The sequence below is a fragment of the Echiichthys vipera genome, assembly GCF_963691815.1.
Source record: "Echiichthys vipera genome assembly, chromosome: 4".
Classification (NCBI taxonomy): Eukaryota; Metazoa; Chordata; class Actinopteri; order Perciformes; family Trachinidae; genus Echiichthys; species Echiichthys vipera.
In genome coordinates this window covers 17,824,954-17,842,394 of record NC_139829.1, presented here as the reverse complement: position 1 = coordinate 17,842,394, position 17,441 = coordinate 17,824,954, and the positions used below count along the sequence as shown (strand labels likewise).

Genomic DNA, 17,441 nt, shown 5'->3' with positions numbered 1-17,441 from the left:
ACTTGACCCTAAGTGTGGTGGCTTTGATGAGACCATAACTCTAGTTACCCCCAGGTAAACGGATCCGACCCGTACTCAACCCTTCTTTTGTCAATTCAAACCAAGCCAGGTAAATCCCTGGTCATGGCAATTCAAATATGACCTTGGTCACAATCCGGGAGCAATGCATACAAATTACCCAGTACTGAACAACCCTGGTAGTGTGCCATTCACATTTTAAATCGACCCATATACGACCCACCTATCTACCTGGGTCACAAAGCTGAGTTGATCAACACAACCCTGATTTGTTGTCCGTGTGAAAGGGGGACAAGTTTTTGTGTCTGTTCACCTGTGGCTAATACACTGACTAAGTACCTCAGGCAGCCCAACTCCAAAATATCTAAATTATCCATTTTTACATAACAAAAATCCCATTTGTATGCTATAACCTAAGCTGGAGAATGATGCGTATTACACTACCATTATGCACACTCAAGCTGAACATTATTGCATTAACATAAGCATAGTACGGTGTTTATATTGGATCCACCTTACTCACATTCCTCCCTTTGTCTCAATCGCTGATCCTATCATTATACAACTGACTCGTTAGGGCTGAGTGATGGTTCATGACATCTGACTGCATCTGGCTGTGGCTTGTTCACATGCCTTTAGTGTCTAACCTGACAACACTAGTGTGTCAGTGACTGGGGGAGAGCAGTTTTGAATATCATTGTTGCAGATAGTGACGGTTAGTTGTGACAGTTCTTTCAGTCCTAGTTAGCCAGAGACAGTTGACTGGTGTTTGAGGTTTGGGGGCCTCATAAAAAGAGCCTTAAATGATAAGATTGTGGGTCTATATCTACAATCTAGGGTCCATATTCTAAAGTAAATGCTTTAGATTTGAGTGGTAGCTCTGCTTTCAGACTTAAGCATTCAAATTTTTTTTTTAAATAGTTAAGGATTAAACGTTGCTGACATCTCCGACAATGCTGAGGTCTCTTTGGAGTGGAGCCATTACCCCTAAAGTGGATGCAGCTAAACAACTGACAGTTGTCTCAGTGACTGTTGGTGAGGTTGTCACTGTGAGCTTTTGTTGCGACACTGGAGCACGGCCCTGTTCGCTTGTTTAAAATCAGTGATGTGAGATTTATCTCAGAGACTGCGGTTGGTTCTGTCTAGACTCATGGACCACTTTCTGCACAACTCATTAAAAAAGGAACCATTGTATAATCAACAAATTACAGTGAAGTTGATAGTTTGATAAAGGAAATGCTTTTTTCCAAGAAAATATGAAACTTATAAATGGATAAAATGTGTTTTTTGTTTCAAGCTCACACTTGGCGTGAAGAGGAATGATGTGGAAGTCAGGTTTTACAGCAGGAATTCTGCATGTGTGCGATAGTCTTTAAACATCCTTCTGGGCAAATTTGTTCATCTGAGCAGCAATTATCCGTTAACGTTTTAAACAAAAGTAGTAAAAACCTGTAAAGCGTGATTTTTTTCCACCCCTTCAATCTGTGTTAATGCCTCTTTTTTTATCCCCTTCATCCGTCATCAACAGTTTGTTTGGTGAGACATAACCTCTAGAATATATTAATTATTCTCATCTAAAGTATTTAAGTACAAACCAATCAATTTTGACTATGTAAATATGTTTTAAGTGAAAATACATCTACTTATATCAATCCCCAAATAATTTATAGTCACATTGTCTATTCTGCTGTTTTCCTTTTGGTTAAACAGTACCCTGACAACAGCATTACCTTGAGAAAAATCTATCAAAAAGATATTTTATTCAAAAAGATATTTTATTCAGCCATCATCTCAGGCTTTCAGTCTTTTGTTTTAAAATGACTGAATTTTCATTATTTTGCTTCTTTAGAAAAAAATGTTTTTTTTTTGTATAAACACAAAACGAATCACTGCAGCATCCTTTGGGAAATGCTGCATGCAGCAGTTGGGTGGCAGTCATATTGATGTATGTTTTTAATCTAAGCGGCCTGCAGGAGTTACTGATACTTAGTCTGAGCTCAGAGAGAGGGAGAGAAAAGAAGCTGTAGGGGCCTTTATACACCGCAGTAATTTAATTTAGGTCTTGGCAGATGATGCAGCAGTGAAGAACCACTATAGTATCTCTGGATATTGCCCCTCAGCTCTTATAAATGTGTTTTCAGTTTCCTGTCAAATGGGATTTTTAAATCTGTCTAAACTGACTCCAAAAATGTTTCTATTATCTGTTGTCCTAGAATATTTATATATCTTATTGTTATGATTATGATTGGCAGCCATCTTGTTGATTATATAATGCTGTATGTGTCAACGCCTGTAGCTTCTCCATGTTTTCTAGTCATATCTTTCCCCTCTTGGATAACAGCGTGTTTGTGCTCTTACGTGTAACCCAGCTGTGGCCCTACTGCAGATTTTGACCTCATGCGCTGCTCTTTGCGAGGATGTGAAAAATTGTGTTGTCAAGTGTAAATGTCCATTTCAGAAATTTCAGACTGAGAACAGTGCTCCACATTTCCACTTTAAATCAAAGTTTTAATGTAATATACATCCTCTTAAAGTTATGACGAATTGAAAGTCTGGACCTCTCACATTTGTAGTGGAATGAAAATGGACACAAGACAAAGTGGTTCCCTGTAGTGTCACTTGGCGTTGCCGCTGTCTGTCTGGCAGCAGCCTGTTCTGTACGTGATCATTTCTGTGAGTCACTGAACTCTGGTGACTGCTGCCTGCTGTGTTGGATGGCTGGCTGCCCTGTTATGTTTTTTTTCCTAGTTGGTCCATCTGTTGGAAATGGGTGAAAATGAAACACATTTGTTCTTGTTAGCGGCAAGTTAGTTATCTGATTTACACTGGAAAGGTAACTCATTTCTTTCCTTGCTTACTACTGACCTAACATGAGGGTGTTACATTAATCAACTTTATTTGTGTAGCACCTTTCATACAGGCTAGTGCAGTTTAAAGTGTATACCGTGAAAAAAAACAACGGAAACATTAAACAATTTGAGACCAATGCACATGAGACAATGAAAATGGATTTAAAAGCTAAAAATACAGCTTAAAACCCTATTCATATTAAAAGAGAATTAAAGAAACAAGATGAAATAGGTTAAAAAGCTGAAACAAAAGTTGACAATAAAATTTTGCAAACAATAAAAAAAGATCCATTTACAAACACTGATAATAGTTAAAAGCGAAAGGATACAAATACACAATAATAAATATAAAAAGAATACAATTTGACAACATAAATACAAAATAAGTTATTAAACGTAATTGTCTATTAATATGTGAAAAGGGCAAGAAGGAAAGTATTTATGAAGATTATTTATGACGAAGAACATTTTTTTCATCCATTGTCCCTGGCAAAATGTTAAAAGGCATAAATCTAATAAAATGACGATCGCAAGGTCCAGGCATGGCAATAGAAACATGGGGGTCATCTTTTTTTATCCTTCATTATCTAATTATTTGCTCCCTATAATGTATCTGCAGATGCAGTAAGGGCAGTTGGCATAACCAACATGACAAGTGTGTAACATACATGGAAATTCATTGGGCTGCAAGAGGACTCAAGCTCATGAGGTAAAGTTGAGCCTTGGGGGGGGGGACTTTTGAGACTCAGGATTAACCAAGTGACTTTAGAGGCTCAGAAAGCTCTGTGGCAGTGGCGACAGTGGTCAGCGAGAGGAATCTGTCTGTTATGGAAAAAGCTCTTTAGAAAAGTGGAGGGATTGGGAATGTCAAAAGCTGGAGAAAATGGGAAGGGTAGAGAACTAGAGAGGGAAATATTACAAAATGCCTTGATCTTAGACCACTGTGACCTGCATGGTTACTGTAACGTGATTCTGTTTCTGGAGCTTTGGGCAGAGAACAGTAAATGATGAGGTGAACAGAGTAAATTCTGTTGAGATGGGACGCGGGCTATGACTGTAAAGGTTGATGCTTCACAGGAAATCTTTACAACCGCCAAGAGGAGAAAAATACCGTAAGTGGCATGGAAGAAGGAGAATTGAAGGTGTAAGTGGGACAGAGGAAAAGGGTTGGGGTTGGGGGTGTTTTTTACAAAGCGCATTTCCCGGCAGTTAGTCTATATGAAAACCTTTTAACAGGCTCCATTATGCAGGACAGTCTTCCTGAGTGGAAAGTCCTGATCCTGACACATCTAATCTTCGCCACACTCGCACTGCGGTATTTGCTTAAACCCAACTTATTGAGCTGAAGCACAGTGAGCCTGATTTAAGACAAGAGACTTGATTTACTGGAATTTCCTTTCAAGTTGTAGTTTTTCCATTCATACGTAAGAGCAGTTACATCTTGATACGGGTTTTTCAGCATTAAAAGAGTACTTCACCCTCAAAAGGACCATTTTAATATAAATTACTCACCCGAGTGTTTCTTTAATTCATGAAGAAAACTTTTTATTGTTGTGGTGAGCAGTGAATATTAAAAAATGGAGTAAAGTCTTGATGAATGAAGAAGTAGGGGTCCAGGTCCAAAACTATAAACATCAGGTTTACAAACACACAACTCGTGCAGTAAAATCCAAGTCTAATTTCTGTGGTCGTATGCTCAGTACTTCCCAATCGCATGCATTTTTGCTAAAACCTTACTATTTACAACACAACAAATGGTCTCTAGCTTGTGCAGGTGCACAACAAGTCCGGACTCGCCAGGACTTGTGCAAGCTTCTTAGATCATTAGCAGTCTAGTTAAGGAAGTGTTATAAAGTTTGAAGTAATGAGCATAGGACTAGATAATGACACTTTGATTATACTGCACAAGTTGTGTGAGAATTTAATGGATGTTTTGATATGTATATATATATATACATGCCTCTGTTTTTGATTCTAAAGTGTTCATTTAACCTTTGTTATGTGCAGTATCTTTTAGAAATCAAGCAATAAAATGTGTTTTCTGTCCTTGTTTTTAAAATTTGATTTAGTTGGCTGCATATCCCACAATATTTCTGACCTTACTTGTTCCCTTACTACAACTCATACTGTATTAGAGGATGACTTCTGTAGTCTTATGCCATTTCTAATTTACATTTTACTAACTGGTTATCTTGTTTTTCCTTGCATCATGTACTTTTTTACTCCTTCACAGTTCCAGACCCACCTATGATTGACCTGTCCAGTAGCAGAGTCTATAACGAGGCCTCAATCTGCTGGAGACTGTCTGATGACCACCTACCTACGGATCACCACGTGCTTGAATACCGCAGGTGTGTGCAAAAAGTAATAATGGAAAGAGACAAGTGGAGGACTGTGTAGAGCCACAGAGGAGCTATAGGCAGTGGAATAAATCTTAATTACTTGACTATAAGCTCCTTTTTCTCCAGACTTGGGGGCCCGAGCCAGTCCCCGTCCCAGGAGGACGGTGAGGACAGTGGAGTCTGGAGGGCTACAGACAGGGTCTACGGTCCCAGCACTGTGGTGTGTGACCTGGACCCTGACAGCCTATACTCCTTCAGGGTCAGAAGCTGCAGGAACTCCATGTTTAGCCCCCACAGCCCTGAGGTCACCTTCCACACACCACCTGCACCCGGTAAGCCTTGGTGATACCCCCCCCATAATGGGTGTTTTCTTGATCTTGCCTTTGAGTTTTGAGTTGGACGTAAATGGAAAAGGGAATAGGAGAGAGGGAGGGTGTTTAGGCAACGTTCAGATAGTTCCTGAAGACAGTATTTATGGTTTTAAAAAAACCATGGCATTAACTTTACTTGCATTTTTTTCAAGCTGCATTATTCTTATTGACACTGAGTGCATTAATTAATTGACAAGCCGTTATGTGCAGGAAATTGAGTTATGTTGTAGCCTGATATGATGTTATGATGGTATGGGGATAGAGGTAATGAAGCACAATGATGTTTTAGTTTATCACCATGGTAATGGCTTTTGTGTTTCAAATGGAATGGCTTTTGTCTGAGTGTGTGGGACTGGAGGTTGTTGTACAGTGTGACAGCTTGGAAAAGAAACCTGCAGTTGCATTTGTTGCCAGCCTTTTAAGCTTGCCTTACAGACACAAAGTGGAATTAATTAGAAACTAATCATCATTCCCAACCATCTGCTGAACTTGAATTCAAATCGTATCCTCATTAGGGACTGTGTCCATTTTTGATTTAAATCCTGCTTGGCAATCCTTTCATTCTTTCTCTGGACTGATTGCGCTGATTATTCATACTGGGATTTGCAGATGTGGTATTGCCACTTACTTTGACACACTTCAGACTCCCCTGGGTCTGTATACATGACACGTCACTTGCTAATCTTATACGGCTGTGCTTTGATTTGTGTCCTGCACAAGCCTCGTCATTTGTGTTGTGATTGGAGCTTCCACATTCCTGTGCTCTCTGGTTCGTGTAAGACTGAGCGGATGGATTCACTGTGTGTCAGTAATGATGTGAAATTTCAGGCAAGGGTGAAAGGCAGAGGACAAAACATGTACTGGCTCTCTCTCTCTCTCAATCTCACACTCACAAATGCACCACTGCTCATGACGAAACATGAGTGGACACAGTTGGAGACACAAAACTCTTTTTCGGCTATACCCCTCCTTAAAATTATTAAGGACATTGCAATATGTAAGCAACTTGCAAGCATTTATCAGTCTTGATATTGAGTCATTTGTTGAGTAAAATATCATTTAGTCCCTCACAGCATGGAGCCTGCATGTTGAACAGCTAAAATGCTTGTTTGTATAAAAAGGACCTTGCTGCTGAACCCACATATTTCAAGGTCTGGCTGTAGCTGAGACACAGTTTTCTGTCTCAGATGCTGCTAAAGTCGTTAACTCACTGTTAAAAAAAGAAAAGAAATCCATACTATAAATATCTGGGTCTACTTCTTAACTGGATGTTGTTGCTTTGGGACTAATTTCATGCTGCATCAATTATGTTTGACCCCATTTTTCCTTTATGTAAATCAAAGCTACTAGCCATTTAATATAGTTGATGTCACAGGTTTTTGCATGAAAAACCACATTGATTTCTCAAAATAGTTTACAAGCGATATAATAGTTTATAGCGATAACTGCCATGATGGCTGTCGGTATCAGTGCATCCCTACTACAACTTCACATAAAGCTGCAGAATTGTCTGTTCACCTTTTAGGCAGGCTTACACTATTATCATTATCATGCCCTAGTTGTTGGAAGGACTTCCCTAGACACATGCAAATTAACTGGTCTTCCCCAGTGTAGACATAGGATTGCATTGGACGGTTGAGTGAACAGGCATAATGATGTCAGCCCTATATGTATCCTGGATTATTGTAATCGTGGCCTTTGGCCCATAACCTATTCATAGAGTGCTTTTAATTGCAGCCAGATGATGAATATAAATGACAGCTGCACATAAGAAATGAGGACTGAGTTTCATGGCTTTGACTTTTCATGGTTTGGTGATGAGAGAAAGTAGGTCTTTGTGTTGCTCTTTAAGATTGTGCTATAGCGCCCTCATGTGTCAGCTCTTGTCACCTACCCAGTTCCCTAAACCAGTGCCTTTTACACAAGTTGCATGGACTCACAAAATATTTTTTCTTCAGATCTTTTTTCTTTTCCTACCTTTTCTGATTTACTTTGTCTCTTTCTATCTTCTTGTCCCCCACAATACTGTTTCTTTGTTGTTGTTGTTTTTCCACCTATCTGTAGCTTTTGTTTTATCTCCCATTTTTCTATCCTATGACTAATTTGTATCCTATCTCTTCACATACAGCTTTTGGTTTCCTGTTCAGTGACAAGTGTGGCTTCAGTACGGAGCGGCTCATTCTAAACAAGCGACGGGACACTGTGGAGAGCGTGGCGAGCATGGCCTTCCTCCTTGCAGCAGAACGTGTGCAGACAGGCAGTTACATTGGACTAGACTACATCATTGGGGACATGGGCATCTCTCAGGGAAGGTATGTTAAAATCTGACAACACTGGGACTTTGTATAGAGTTTCCAGCAGTATACTTAATTTGCTATATAACAAATTACTGTTGTAATGTAAGATTTTGTCTGTAGAAAACAGGTATGAGCTGAACGGTATCTTGTTCATTAGCCTATCAATGTGTCACAAGGTCTGGATATAAAGTTCAAGAGAGAGGAGGCAGAGATGGAACTTTATTTTTGTGGAAAAGGTGATGGTAATTTTATTTTTTGTGCTGTTTACCTCTATTCAGAAAAGTCACTGAGTGATTTTTGCACCAGAGATGTTGGAGGACGAATCAGAAAATGAGTGTCGATGAATCGTCGCAATTTCCAGTCCTGCAGTAATAATTTGAATTGCTCTGTTTTGAATTGCAGACACTATTGGGCCTTCAAGGTGGAGCCATACTCTTACATGGTTAAAGTTGGAGTGGCCTCTGACACTAAGCTGCTTGAATGGTTTCACAATCCCAGAGATACCAGCAGTCCGAGGTAAGTGCAAGCACATGTCTATGTACACAACACTATCCTCATTTGCCCATTATCAATAGACATGTGGTGAAACTAAATTGTATGAATTATGTTTGTATTTATCCTTGCATACCTGACTACAACACACACAACCACAACACAGCGATAAGTGCGTTTGAGTCATACCTAATCCTGTGATGTAAGAGAACCAGTATAAACTCGTAAAGAGCTTACTCTCAGACAAAGCCTGTCTTTCTCACTGGATCAGCTCATGTAAAAGCATGTAAAGGAACACATTTATTTACGCGAATACATTTTAATTCCATAGTAATTACATAATGTATGCAAGATGATAAACACAAGGCAGCATTCAACTGGTCTTTTGAGGTTTTATATGCATTTTTCCTCTAAAGAAAATGCCTTGAAAAGCATAGATCTTGTTGTTTTTCAAGAAATAGATGAGTATAAGTAATATCAGTATGTGTTTATGTTAAAAACTTAACATGACTCTTCAAATGTGCCAAATGAACAAAGATTTATAAAATATTCTGTAGCAGTTTCCATGATCAGTTATTTGCTGAGAATCCACTGGTTCAAAGCTCTCTTAATGTTTAAATGTTTAGATTAATGTATTTGTGTTTTTGTCAGACAACACAAAATATTGGGAAATTGTGACATTTTGTAAACCAAATTATTGGTTGAGAAAACAATCAACAGATGAATTGGTAATACAAGTGACATCAGATGTAACCTTAATTAACAATTTTAGCCAAAACGTATTCTTCACACACTTAGGGGCATGGGCAGATCATCAGTCTTCAGAACATTTGATCCAGTTGTAACAACCTTATGCCTCTGTGCCCATCTATCCCCCTTGTCGTCTTTTTCTTTTCACCAGGTATGACCACGACAGTGGCCATGACAGCGGCAGTGAAGACACGTGCTATGAGCTCTCCCAGCCCTTCACCCTCCTTACCCTGGGAATGGGCAAACTCTTCATCCCCAAGACTTCATCATCCTCCTCTGTCTCCACAGCAAATGCATCGTCTGGTGAACCTGGCAATCGCGTGCTTCCCATGCCACAGCGCTTGGGTGTATGCCTAGATTATGATGCATGCCGGGTGTATTTTTACGATGCCGACACCATGAGGTGCCTTTATGAGAGGCAGGTGGATTGTTCGGGAACAATGTATCCAGCTTTTGGGCTCATGGGCAGCGGCAAGGTTCAGCTGGAAGAGTTCATCACCGCTAAGAGACTGACCTTCTGATGATGATGCATTAGGACCTGCATCTGTTTATTCTTTGGCATGTTCTGGGAAGAGGAGATTTATTGACAGGGTAATGGAGTACAATCCAAATAGTTTTTCTGAAGGTCAGATCATGAGGCAGAGGTGATCAGGGCCTCTGGTCCTCAATATGTTAATGGGATCTCTGTCAGAGACCGGCCTATTTTGAGTTGGCATGTATAATGTATGATCCATACACAAGAGTATGATGCTAGATATTAGTGTCCACATACAAGGGTCTTCAGAGGTTGGTATGTTGGTATATGAAAGGTTTTCTCTACGTACCAAAGTCTCAGCATCTGTTAATTGTATTTGAACTGGTTTTAATTGGCAGCTGTGATCAGCTGTTGTGGAATTGGCTGCAAAGTTAGTCGGCAGCTACTTTTAATCAATGTTTTAACATGAAACGCCTTTTGAGCTTACACTTAAACTTTTGCCAGGTATGTTTATAGATTATTTTTTGTGTATTAATTATCGGGTGATCTATCTTTCTTTGGCTCTTTTCTGTAACTATTTGTCTAAACGTAGCAGCATACTGTAGGTTTAGATGTAACCTTGGTGGACCTAAGAGCCTTGTAAGCTAGCGCCTTTGTGCCTTTTTTTTTTTTTTTTTTAGTAAATGGGTCGGTTAGTGTGCTCTAGCAAGCACATGTTAGTGTTATTGCACAAGCATTAAAAAATACTTATCAGCATAAATACTGTATAAGTTTTTACTGTAAGTAGTTTGATCATGGACACTGGTGTCAAAGTTATAACAGTTAAGTAAATTCATTATACTTACCCTACTCTTGACTTCCATCACAGAAAACACTACTTTTCCTCCTTTTCACAGTTATGTTCAGCTGTTTTTGCACAATATGATGAATGAAGCCTCGCACATGATTCTTATTACACACTTATTCATATGGTGTTTTTATCACTACCTATTTAGCTTCTTCACTTTAAACAATGTAGACATAATTCGCACACATTGATGTCCCACAGTGACTGTCATAGTCAAAAAAGCGTTCACCTTTTATTAACATGAACATTCATCCTGTAGTAGTTACTTGGATTTCAAAGCCTCTCACTGTTTGCACAGCACTGAATGTGACTCTTACACCACAAAACCAGTCAGGGACCAGAACATCGTGTACTTGTTGTCAACGTCAGTTCGACAGCTGCAAAGTCACTAATGATCAAAACGTGTTGGTTCTGGTGCTGACTTAAGTGCAACACACCACTCTGTAGCTTCGCAGCCTTTAAAAACATACACAGTTATTCAGGTTCTTACAAAAAGTGCCATCACAAAACACAATGTTCAGTACCTTTTTTACACTATCAAAACCACCGTTTACTTGCAGTGCAGACACACTAAGTGTAGCATTAGTATGTCACTGGTGAGTTTGGCTATCAGACGGATCACCTAAGTGGTTGATTGGCTTTGATTAAATCAGCTCACATATTCAAGTCTAAGCGAGAGCACACTAGACAGACTGTTTGCTTGGCAACCACACTTGGTTTTTGTATAGACACATACTGTATATGTGCCTGCACATGGGTTTTTGTACATTCATGTATATTTTGATTTCTGTAGGGTTAGGGTAATCGGTGTGTTTTCTCAGGTTTCTGGCCCTGACTGGGGCCCACTGCTACCTACCTCTATCTGTCAGGCCTGGAAAACCTAAACTACTGTACCTTTCCTCTCGGAAACAAGTTTGGTTTGATTTGCAGCTTTGCCAGTAACCGTCCGTTCAAAATATCTCTGCCTTCTCTTTTTAATGTTAGATAAGCTGATCTTTCAAAATATTTGATTTAACTTCCATGTATATATTATTTACATTTAAAATAACGTACACCTTAACTGTGTGTTATAAGTTGGTGTGTATGGATTTGCAAGAGATGTGTATCACTATTGGTGGGAATTACTATAAGCCGATTTAGCTGCCTTTGTCAAGGGAGCGTTCTTCAAATGGCACAATCATTTTCTTCCTCCTCTTTTGTGGTGTTGGTTTGATTAGTCAGTTTAAATGTTTTGATTATATAGTGTGGAACAATGTTGTTTTTTTGTTTTTTTTGGTTAAAATATTTAATAAATTCATGCTCTTTACATGTAGCCTGACACAAATATTATTCAGTCTCTAAATTCAATATTTTGATTTTTAGTCACACATTTGTGCATATTTTGTCTCACTGGTGTTTCTTATTTTCACTCAAATTTTCAGAAGTCACAGACCTTAACCTTGATTCCTGTAATTTAAAATGGACCTTTTCAACATCTTTAAAGCGGGTCTAAGCATTCATTAATTGGCGCAGGGCAGGTTCACGGTTTTATTTCCATCACAGAATGTATTCCTGTTAATCACAGAACAAATAGCTGAATGTGTTTCGTTTTTTTTAATTTAATTTTTTAGTGGTTTTCTTCTACTTGTTTGTACTCTGGGTCACAGCACAGATTAAATGTAGAAATCTGAGAAAAAGCTTGTAATCTCAACATCTCATCCCATTTTCAATTAAAATGGATCCCCGCCTGATTTTCAGTAATGCATTTAGAACCAAATATTTCGCAGACTGGTTCTCAAATTAATTCCAAGCTAGCACTTTAAAATCTGTAGCATGTCAGCAGCTGTTTGGCTCTGCAGGTGTGTATTATGTGTGTGTGTGTGTGTGTGTACAATATTATTCAACGGGCTGTAGATAACAGTTTAGACCGACATAAGCCTATCGATTCGATTTGCACTGTACTTAGTGTTTACTTTGTGGTTTAAAATGAGGTTTTCCTCGATACAAAGTGAAGTTTAAACACTACTTGACTTACAAATGTGTTTTTCTCAGTAACACATTTTTCTGAAGTCTGAATTGGTGACAGTGCATTCTGCCTATGTGTTTTCTCCAGAGGATTTGGATGTGGTGTGTAAATGGAGGGTTTTTATTTGTGGTATGTAAAGATGTGGAAATATTTTTCGTTGCTCCGTTACCTGGAAACTCTGTACTTCTTAATTTGCTATGTGTGGATATCATCAAATAAAATTAGTGTTTTCAAATCTATTTTGTCTCTTTAAAATTATTCACATATTTGTGCAGTTGTATTGTCACTTTTTGACTGACTTAAGTGGTGTGGATTGTGCAAACGTGTTAGTTGCCACCTATTTGGGCAGAAATCACAACCACTAAGCATTAATTTCTTACATTAGGATTTTTCTCCCCTTATTCCTGGCAGACGGATCATGATTCAGAAGTTAATGCACATTTGAGTCATTACCACAAATAGTCCATATTTATAAATCTGAGCACTGTTATTAGCTTGTTGGGCTTTGCAAAACATAAATTAAATCTGTATTTATATATTGCTAACTGCTGTATTCAGACTCATGCCCGCCAGCCACTTCAATTCCCTCAGGTGTTAAAGGTCCCGTATTGTATTAAGTGAGACTTCCCTTCCTTTTTTGATTTTTAAACCAGGTGGAGGTGCTATATAAATACTCTGAAAGTATCAAAACGCTCATTCCACAGAGAAATGCACACAGCCTGTATTCAGAAACTGCCTTTAAATGAGCTGTCAGGACTTCTGTATGGTTGTGATGTCACATTATAGTCACACCTTGGCTGCAACAACAGTGCAGAGAGCAGACTTGCTCCAATCAAAGCAAACAGGACAGTTTTGAGAAAGGGGCTTAAAGACACAGTGTTTCAGATTGAGGTGAATACAGGTAGCCTCACAGAAATTAAATTAAATTTTCTATGGGTAGCCTTTACTCAGACAGACAGTATGAGAAAAATAATGTGTTTTTTAGCATGGAAACTTGTTCTAGTAGAAACCCAAAATACAAGTAACCGAACCTGAAAATAAGAATAATATGGGACCTTTAATGTAATTATGTATTTAATCAGCCTCCTCGTTTTATTTTTGACTATTTTCTTTGTCCCTTCATCAGTTATAGAGTGCATTTTTGGTAGGCCCTATATAGTAGCTTTTATTTTTGTTTTTTAAATGCTTAATTTTGTAGACTTGGTATTAATATGCAATAGTATTCTATTTTTTTTTCTAACTTATCTTACTTATCTCTGCAGTTTTCAGTTTCCATGCGTCGGATCAATGCAGTGGGTTCTATGTTTTAGTTTATAGCCTGCTAAACATAAAATGGGCATGTTAACATACCAAAGGGGATACACATTGAATGCCAAATCCATTCACTGTAAGGCTGCAGTTTATTAGGCTATCTATGTATGAGAAAAATCAAATAACCGATCGGTTTGATAAAGATATTCGTCCATCTATCCACCTGCTGAAGGATGCTGAGCTGTTGGGAAGATAGGAGGGAGGAGGAGGAGGATGCACGTCACGCTGTGCACGCTCGCGGCCTGTCGTTGCAACGCGGAAGAGACGAAGAAGGAAAGGAGACTCCACGTCACTGAGGTGTAATACTGGCGTCAGTGCTACACAAGGTGCTACCTCAGTACGACTTCAGTACCATTGCATACTTCCACATATTCTTATAAAGGCTATAATAACTCGCACGGCCACAAAGCGAAGGTATATTCAGCTGTTTCTGCACGGAGCTGCGTCGGGAATCCGCTGAAGGTAACGTACGTCAACTGACATTTGTGTGTTGTGTGTCCGCTGCCTGCTAGCCAGCCCGGCTGAACCTGCTACAGTGTTTCCTCTGAACACCGGTGACCTTTACCGCTTTGGAGAAAGCGACACACAGCATTGTATTGACATAACGTCGTAGGGACCATTAGCGCCAGAGCTTATACGCAGCGGTTGAGTGTCAGTGAATTGACCCAGCTAGCTCCAGTCTGGATTTAAGGTCGACAGGCTTCAAAGCGTTGTTGACGTTTCTGTTTGACAGTTGTTGGTGTCCCGCCGCCGCCGCCGCCGCCGCCGCTGCTGCTGCTGCTGCTGCTGCTACATGCATCCACATCCCTGCATCTCATCTCATGCAAACCTGTATAATCTGATAACTGCTAAAACAGCTAATTCGTGGACAGATTAAAAAAGAAGCAGATACCAGGCCCGTTGAACAGTTGTAGGAGCAGTTGGTAATAATGTAAGAACACAGTAACAACATGGCCCGTTCATTGATTTTTAATGCTTCAGTATTTTTTAGGCCAAGGTCCCCTTAGCTGAAAGAGAGACAGAGAGGGGACCCCATACTACACACTGTAGCCTATACATATACATTTTTTTACAATGCATACAATAATAAGCTATTAAACTATTAACTTATTCATGTATTTAAACGTCATGTTTTATGTTAAACACAGGCCTACATGTGGAAGGCACAGTGAAAACTTAATACTTAACCATGTAGTGGCTATATCATCATTATCTAAAGGCCAGTAAGCCTTTCATCAATGATGTGTTAATTAAATGTTTCCTAATTTCACAAAAAGGGGTTGATGTATCTTTGCTAATAATATGTTGCATTCATGTTAATGCATATTTTCATGTTTGGAAGAAAATAAAAACTTTCAAAAAGTGAACAAACAATATTTCGGTGGACCCCCTGAGGCAACTCTGAGGACCCCACCCCCCCAGGGGTCCTAGACGCCCTGTTGAATATCTCTGCTTTAAACAAATGTCGAGTAACCCCCAGTCACTAATACTTGCCACTTTATCATCAACCATTGTTAATATGAGAAACACATTTTCAGCAAGGGACACCTTGTCAAAGATTAGTGTAACATTAACTACGTGGCTCTGGAGTGAGCTCTCTAAAATATGAGTAAATAAATAGGCATACCTTGAAGATTGAGATTTATATGGAGTTCCATTAGTGCCAAAAAATGTCACATGTGCACCGTAAACTGGACATGTGACAAAAAATGTGTCTATGTGCTATGAGCTTTGAACTGTACCTCAGTTGTGATCCATCTATTCACAACAACACAGTCGAACGACTGTGAGAACAGCACATCAGGACAGTATGCAAATCAAAACAGTCTGTATTGACCTTGACAGATATTTTGCCTTGTGTTTTGTTAAAACAAAAGGCACCACCCTAACCCTTTTTTTAGCCAAATGCATTCTGCAAATATTTACTCTATACCTGATGAGTCAGAAGTTTTCTTTACACAGAAACATCTGAGAAGCAGTCATTGCAGACTGTCTAAATACCTGGCAGGTGATATCTGTCTATCACCATCTAACCCGTGCTGCCAAAGTCAGTCAGGAGTAGAGATAAAACATATTTTCAAAGGAGAGAAGCATTCAGTGATGGTCTGTGCTTCAATGAAGGAATACTCACTAGTTCTGATAGAACTGATGCTATTGCAGCATATAAACTAACTTCTTTAGGAGCTGCCATTGTAGTTTTCAAAGAACGACCGCAGTCGTCACATACACGTAAAATGTCCACTGCTGCCAGTAGGTCCTCACGGGACGCTCATTGGACGATCACGGTGTCTCATTGAAAGCGCTTTACTTGAAGCCTGACAGGATGGATTTTCGCTTGATCGTGATCCTGGGATTCTTGCGTGATCTCGTGATATCACTGCATGTGCATGGTCGGGCCAATAGAAACACTGATGTTGTGCAAATGGAGAAGCCATTATTCTAGGGTGTGCCATGATGACATTATTTAGTGCAATATCACATCATATAGGCCTAGCCATACAAACTACATCAGTTAGATACTTGTTGTCAATTTCACTTAGTAAGAAAGTTTGTGTGTTCACCATCTATTACATATCTTATATGTAATAGATCTTTATATACATACTTCTGGGTGTTTATATAAATTCAAAAATCTTGATCACCTGTAGATTAATTTTATCTCCATCCCAGCATTGTCTTCTTCAGTACTTCTGTATGTTTGTGTTTTCCAATTTGCAGCGTGTGTCTACACGTCAGGAATGTGTTGTCAAGTTGGTGGATGTTTTTCTCAGCTTGCATGTGCCTATTGTATTTTGCATCATGCTTTCTAAATGCAACCTATGTGTTGTCAAAGTCCTTGCTTGTGTTTTGCTTGTGTTTTCTGTATTTGCATGTGTTTTCTTAAGTTGCAGCAGTGTTCTTCTCTACCACCATACTAGCTTTCATTGTTAACACATATCCAAATGTCGAATTGATGTTCATATAATAGGATGTGTAGTCTGAATTTGCATAGGTTTTTTGTCTGCAGTTGCTTCTTTAGTGGCCAAAGTAGATGGTTGTCCTATGTTAAGAGTACTCTTGCTCATGATAGCATGGTGTTCTGACCACATGTCCTGACTAGCAAGGAAGACAAGGTTAGCAGTTTTAGCATGCCCTACTACATAGGTTGCTGAAGCTATGTAATAGTGTATTGTAATATGGCTTATATGTTTCTCATATTTGTGTTTTCCTTTATGTATTTTAATTGAACTTTTTCTCAGAATGTTGTACCTGAGTTCTGTTTGCTCATCATATCCACACCATTCCCATTGTTTTCCTCAAAAGTTATGTGTAAATATTAGGATATTTTGATTTGATGATATAACCCACCCCGTCATTGAAGTCAACTAACTCCCTCTATAAAACACTCACACCTACTTTCTAACACACCTTCTAAAAGCGATTTCCCCCGGGCTAAAACAAATACTTAGCCTTACTTTGGTAGTCAATGTGTTACATTTGTTTAAAGTAATCTCAAGATGCCACATCAGTCACGTGGAGACTTGTATGAAGCATATTATTTGCTGTATGCAATCAATACTAACTACAGCAGTACATTGTTGTCTAATAGGTATTCGTCCATTACATGACGTAATAGAAGAGTATGGTTTGCATGTAGTGTGTGGTTACTGTTGTAAAGAAAAAAAAATCAGGAACCTGTTTTTA

At 39.0% G+C, this 17,441-nt stretch overlaps 2 protein-coding genes across 4 annotated transcripts in view; both read left to right on the top strand.

The window, feature by feature from the left end:
• The window catches only part of trim36 (tripartite motif containing 36), a 32,539-nt gene extending 19,926 nt beyond the window's left edge, over nt 1-12,613 (top strand). For all 3 annotated transcript variants that reach the window (XM_083911941.1, XM_083911940.1, XM_083911942.1), the window contains exons 9-13: nt 5,101-5,218; nt 5,336-5,541; nt 7,709-7,892; nt 8,280-8,393; nt 9,271-12,613. In XM_083911941.1, the coding sequence (XP_083768067.1) occupies nt 5,101-5,218; nt 5,336-5,541; nt 7,709-7,892; nt 8,280-8,393; nt 9,271-9,640 (992 nt within the window). In that variant the 3' untranslated portion in view covers nt 9,641-12,613. The remainder of the gene's footprint in view (nt 1-5,100; nt 5,219-5,335; nt 5,542-7,708; nt 7,893-8,279; nt 8,394-9,270) is intronic.
• A 1,468-nt stretch (nt 12,614-14,081) lies between these two features.
• ccser1 (coiled-coil serine-rich protein 1) overlaps nt 14,082-17,441 on the top strand; it is a 127,194-nt gene continuing 123,834 nt past the window's right edge. The window contains exon 1 of the mRNA XM_083912846.1: nt 14,082-14,219. The gene's annotated coding sequence lies outside the window, so the exon portion shown is untranslated. The remainder of the gene's footprint in view (nt 14,220-17,441) is intronic.